Below are 6053 nucleotides of genomic sequence, written 5' to 3'. Positions count from 1 at the left end.
GCGGGGCGAAACTGCTTTAAGGAGACAGTTTTCTGGACTCGAGATTAAATTCAATCTCTGTTTGTTTTCTCAAACCCTTCTCCTAATTTAATTGTTAATTCTTATATGCTTATGTGATTTAAGAATTAGCAATGTTCTTATGAATTAGTTATATATTCAATATATATATAATAATGTCTTTATCGTACAAGATTGATAACAACTCAAACTCTCAAATCAAAGAGATAACTTACACAAATATCCGGTGATTTTTTAGTCTTATATATATATATATTCAGATCAATTTTTTTACGGGTTGGACCTTATTAAATCCATATCCTGTATATCGAATCGATTTTTTTTTCGGATTGACTTTTATTTTAAGTAATCCATATCCGCTACAGGGGCTCTCGGATCGAATCGGATCAGATCGGATCAGATATCCAATCCATTGACAGCCTTAGTACCGGCTTACCGCTTCAACTTTCAATAAGTGAATAAGAGAACCTTAATAATCTTCATTTTTAAATATGAATTTATCCAAATTTATTCATGAAAATACATGAAGGGTGTGGCATCGAAATACAGGATTTTGAAGCTCAATTATCTAAAATACTTAAAAGCAAATCATACGTTCAAAATATATATGAAACATGTATTTGGGACATGGTACATAAAAAATTTTTAAAAAAATAATGAAGGGCAAATAAATATGTTGTACAGGCGTGGGCATTTAAAAAAATTAAAGTGAACGCATACATATTTTTTGCTAATATTTTAAAAAATTAAATAATGATTTTAAATGTATATTTCGTAAATGTTTTAGAGGAATATTCATGTTTATGAATATTTTGGACAATTAAAGTCAAATATAGTACTCTATTAGTCATTCTTTCATGCATAAATAGAGCAGTAGTAATTTTAATGTCGTCCAATAAGTGGACGAGTCAACAATCTGATCCGGATGGGATACAATGCCTGTACTGTGGATGTCACTGTCAATATGAATATTTACATATCGTCGTCATACAAATAATTCATCCATGTATTTCCAAGCTCCAGCTTAAATCAAGGGAAAGAATAGCCGTCGTATATAATTTGATACTTGCACAAATTTATATTAAAAATACTTATCAAACACTTCACGGGAAACAGGATAAGTACTTATTTATTTCAATAAATAAAAAAGATTCTCCTGGGAAGCAGAGAGTTTTAACATTTTGTAGCTAGGGTTACATTTAAAAACTACATAGGGTCTTCTCTGTTTTTTGTCCTGTATTATATTCTCCCTTATAAGTCCTTGAGTTACGTAAACATTTTACATAAATTTAGACTTTTCGGGTCAGTACCATACCATATGGGTCCATTTACCAACCCACTGTATGATAATAGTAATAAAATGCATGTATCCTGTAACTACTGAGTTCATACGCCGATGTTGAAGGGCTGCAACTTGCGAGTTGCAGATCCAAGTAAAATGAGATATCTTGTTTAATTTAGTTCCCCTGTTTCACACGGCGTCTTACGTATATTTTAGACATACATTTTAGTATTTTATACAGCTAACTTATGTCGTCTCCGATTGTTGTAGTCAACAGTAAACACTATCTGCAAAACCTAACACTCCCCTTTTTCTTTTTTACTTTGAACAGAATATAACCTAACAGTTGATTGATGCATAATAATTGACTGCCGACTGTGGAATATTTATTGCACACTTTTCTTGTCATCTTTCTAATAAATATTTGCCTTATTCCTTTTTGGTTCACATATAGTATTAACCTAACAAAACTTTTATAAGAATATTACTTTAAACCTGTATTAACCTGATCACGAGGGCGGACAGGGATGAACTCCGATCCCCACCTAACTGTCAAATTTATTCAAAAGTTTAATATAAAATTATTAAAAAATATAAAATAATTTAATTCGAACTCCTCAAATTATGTTCCTGATTTCGACTCTAAACTAAAAAGACACACAAGCATAACTCTCGTATGATATATATCTAAAATCATGTAGTATGTAACTCTGTACTTAATAAATACTGAGTAGTTATATTTAATAGGAGTACCGGCAGCCATCATGAACTTCTTCAAAGTATAAATTAGATATACTTCTAATTTAAAGTATAACAAGTACTCCTCTGTCCCCTTGAATTCTCTACCTTATTTTTTGGCACGATTTTTAATGTTCATTTAAAGTGTAAATTTATTATATTCTTTTATTTTTATTTTTGTATAAAAGTTATATGTTTAAACTTTTATTCAAAAAAAATTTAAAAAAAAATATTATGAAATTATATTTTATAGAAGCATCAAAATACGTATAAATAATAACCGTAGAGAAATTAATGGGACGGAGGTAGTATAAATTAGATGCATGCATTCTTCCTTCGTTCTTTGCTCGGGATTTACTTGTTTCCAAATACTATTTTAAACTCGTTTAGTCACTGCAATATGTTACTGAACGCACTTCCGGTCGGTGTCAAGCGGATGGCACTTCGTAAGATGCATTCCAATAGCTTGGTCTCTCTCTCAAGTTTCCACCCCAAATGAGATTTCAAACTGATTCTTCTGTTTCGGAGCATGTTTTTTTTTACCAACGAACAAAGAATTTTTTTTGTTGTTAATGCAGTTCTATTTATTGAGATATAATTGTTATATAAACTCGAATGAACAACTGTTTATCTACACTACAACAAAAGCATATACCAAATCAACGATATCTATTTTAAATCAAGTATGAAGTATCCATTAACTAATTAAGTTACGCAAATCCTACGGCGAATTTAATAACCTCGTCAATCAAAAATATTAAAGTTCACAAATATGCGATTTAATATAAATGCCACAAGTTCATCAAAAAAATTTAAATAAAAAAATACAAATTATACGCATGACGCTATACACATTATACGCAGGATGCTATCACTGTAATCATCGGTGGAGTTACTACTTACTACACACTATCATCATCACCATCAACGGTCGCTTATAGTTGATGTTTGTTTCTTGCAATGTCCGGCCATTTTGCTTCTTGTTATAGTAATTGGACACCAATGCATGATGCATATATTAATGAAATAAGTTCTAAGTACATGTATGTATCATTTATGCATTTTTGGCGTATATATATTATTTTCTTTGTATAATAGTTAACGGATCGAATTCTAACACCGTTAAACAAGTCGCTAAATATACCCTGGATCATGACAGCAAACATATTAATTGTATGAAAAAGATGGCGTTAGAAATACCCAATGCCTGTTGATAAGATCGAATTATGCAGCGTGTATATACATGTCTGAGTCAACGGTTCAGCAAATTGTTCCCCCCTCGTAATTAAACAAGTTATATTTTGTTGAACTCAAGTCTGTTACAGTACAAGACTTCCAGTGTCACACATTCAACTCGTATCTTGTTTTAAATAATATCAGTAGTTCATAAATATCAGTATTTTGGATATTATTTCATCTCGTTATCAATAGACCTCCCAGTTGAACTGACTCTGCACCTGCCAATTAATACTAACTTTCTACCAAGTTTAAGAGCCAAACTAAACTCATAATATGCGCATAACAAATTAATACGGCTCCAGCCTACAGCTCACAGTCTACAAAACAAAAGTAGATATCTCCTAGTTGGGTGGTAAGGACAATTGTAGTCAGCAATAGCCAGTGAAGCGTTTACTTTGAATTTACTCAAGTTCATACCTGCTGACGAATAATCTATTTTTATACTATCAAAATTTGTCACTCAATGTAGTAGTAATGTAGTACCATTCCTCTATATATAGCTCGTTTGCGTTTTGTTCTACCTTGCCTCTCTATATATAGCTAGTTTGCGTTTTGTTCTGCCATTCCTCTCTCTCTATATAGCTAGTTAGCGATTTGTTCTACCATCTGAATCAAGCTAGCTGAACTTTGTTTGTTCCCAATGGAAGTAGAAAAGGGTAGCAAACTAAGTGGCGATTATACAACAAAGATCAACAAATATGCATTCGCCTGTTCTGTTGTTGCTTCTGTTATATCCATCATATTTGGATACGGTAATTTCCAATTTTCTTTTTTTCTGTTTTTTAAGCTTCTGCATGAGCAAGATAATTATGTGATTAGACTTTATTTGGTTAAAGTTACTAATTTGAGATATTTTGAATGAACATGCAGACACAGGTGTGATGAGTGGAGCCATGATATTTATCGAAGAGGACCTCAAAATTGACGATATGCAGATCCAAGTCCTGGCTGGAATACTTAACATTTGCGCCTTGGTAGGGGCTCTTCTTGCTGGCAGAGTTTCCGATTACATTGGAAGGCGATATACGATACTTTTGGCATCGATTATTTTCTTGCTCGGCTCAGTACTAATGGGGTATGGTCCAAATTACCCCGTTCTATTGACTGGCCGATGTGTAGCAGGCATTGGAGTAGGATTTGCCTTGATGATTGCACCAGTTTACTCTGCTGAAATCTCATCTCCTTCATCTCGAGGATTCTTAACCTCGTTACCTGAACTATGTATAAGTATTGGCATATTAAGTGGCTATGTTTCTAACTATTTCTTTGCAAGATTATCGCTACAAGTTGGTTGGAGGATAATGCTTGGACTTGCTGCTATTCCTTCTCTTCTTTTGGCTTTTTTCATTCTTAGATTGCCAGAGTCTCCCAGATGGCTTGTAATGCAAGGACGTCTTGCAGAAGCAAAGAAAGTCCTCTTACAAGTATCGAACTCTGAACAGGAAGCTCAAGTTCGATTTTCTGACATAAAAGTGGCTGCTGGGATTGATGAGAATTGCACTGATGATAATGTTAAGGTAAAAAATTCAAACGGACAAAATATATGGAAAGAGCTTATCTTAAGGCCATCGCCTCCTGTTCGTTGGATGTTACTAGCAGCAATCGGAATACATTTTTTCGAGCACGCCACGGGGATCGAAGCGGTGGTTTTATACGGTCCAAGGATTTTTAAGAAAGCTGGGATCCACAGCAAAGACAAGTTGTTACTTGCACAAGTTGGTACAGGAATTACAAGGATAATCTTTATAACGATAGCTACTCTGTTACTTGACAAAGTTGGGAGGAGAAAACTTTTGTTAACCAGTGTGGGAGGCATGACTTTTGCACTGGTGGGATTAGGCCTTGGGCTGACAGTTGTAGAGCAGTCTAAGGAGAAGCTAGTTTGGGCCTTGAGCTTATGCATTGGGGCCACCTATACATATGTGATGTTTTTCTCAGTTGGGCTAGCCCCGATTACTTGGGTTTATAGCTCTGAGATATTTCCACTTAAGTTAAGGGCCCAAGGACATAGCATTGGGGTGGCTGTGAATAGGTTGATGAATGCTACTATATCCATAACTTTCATATCCATCTATAAAGCAATTACTATAGGAGGGGCTTTCTTTATGTTTGCTGGCATTGCTGTGTTGGCCTTGATCTTCTTCTTCTTTTTCTTGCCTGAAACTAGGGGAAGATCTTTGGAAGAGATGGAAGAGCTCTTTAGTAAGAAGAGCCCACTTAAAATCTCAGGCCTTGGAAGAAAGCAGCCCACAAACAATAGTAGTATCCAAACTCAGTGATGCGGTAAAAAATGTTAGTCACTCATTAGTCTATGTTTTGCAAGTCATCAGTAGTGTAACTGGGATAATGATCTACTGGTATGTAACATAAGTGTACATGAAATCTTGTCTTCAATCTTATATACACTGCATATTTATGTTACAAAAGTTTAAAGTTTACATGGGATCTGGTCTTTAAATGTTTGTATACATTAGATAGTTACCATATTCTTTTAAATTATTATGATGCAGTTCAATTATATCTTTACACTATATTTTCTAACAAATGTTATATATAACTTCATAATATAAAAATGTTTTCATAAAATTTAAAAAAAAAAAGTCTCCAAAAAATTATATCCTATATATAATTAGTATAAGGATGATATTTAGTATATATACATGCCATTAGATTAATTAAAAATAAAATCAATGATTAAGATTATGTGATATTTGTTGCGTAAGAACTAAAGTAATACCAAACTCAATACTAAATAGATAAGTATACATATTCTAGT

The 6053-nt window shown here is 33.3% G+C and overlaps 1 protein-coding gene across 1 annotated transcript; it reads left to right on the top strand.

Annotated features, from left to right (window-relative positions):
- Positions 1–3573: 3573 nt before the first annotated feature.
- LOC141723493 (putative polyol transporter 6) lies at positions 3574–5715 on the top strand. The gene is made up of 2 exons (XM_074525311.1): positions 3574–4029; positions 4148–5715. Exons 1-2 carry the CDS (start codon positions 3918–3920, stop codon positions 5554–5556), a joined length of 1521 nt encoding a protein of 506 aa, XP_074381412.1. The 5' UTR covers positions 3574–3917; the 3' UTR covers positions 5557–5715.
- The last annotated feature ends 338 nt before the right edge of the window (positions 5716–6053 follow it).

Source organism: Apium graveolens, chromosome 5 (assembly GCF_009905375.1).
Source record: "Apium graveolens cultivar Ventura chromosome 5, ASM990537v1, whole genome shotgun sequence".
NCBI lineage: Eukaryota > Viridiplantae > Streptophyta > Magnoliopsida > Apiales > Apiaceae > Apium > Apium graveolens.
This window is presented reverse-complemented; position numbering and strand designations above follow the sequence as displayed.

Excerpts from the sequence above, each read along its gene's own strand:
- LOC141723493 (XM_074525311.1), top strand. The coding sequence starts at position 3,918 with ATGGAAGTAGAAAAGGGTAGCAAACTAAGTGGCGATTATACAACAAAG. Across the intron at positions 4,030-4,147 it reads ATCCATCATATTTGGATACG|ACACAGGTGTGATGAGTGGA; the intron begins GTAATTTCCAAT and ends ATGAACATGCAG.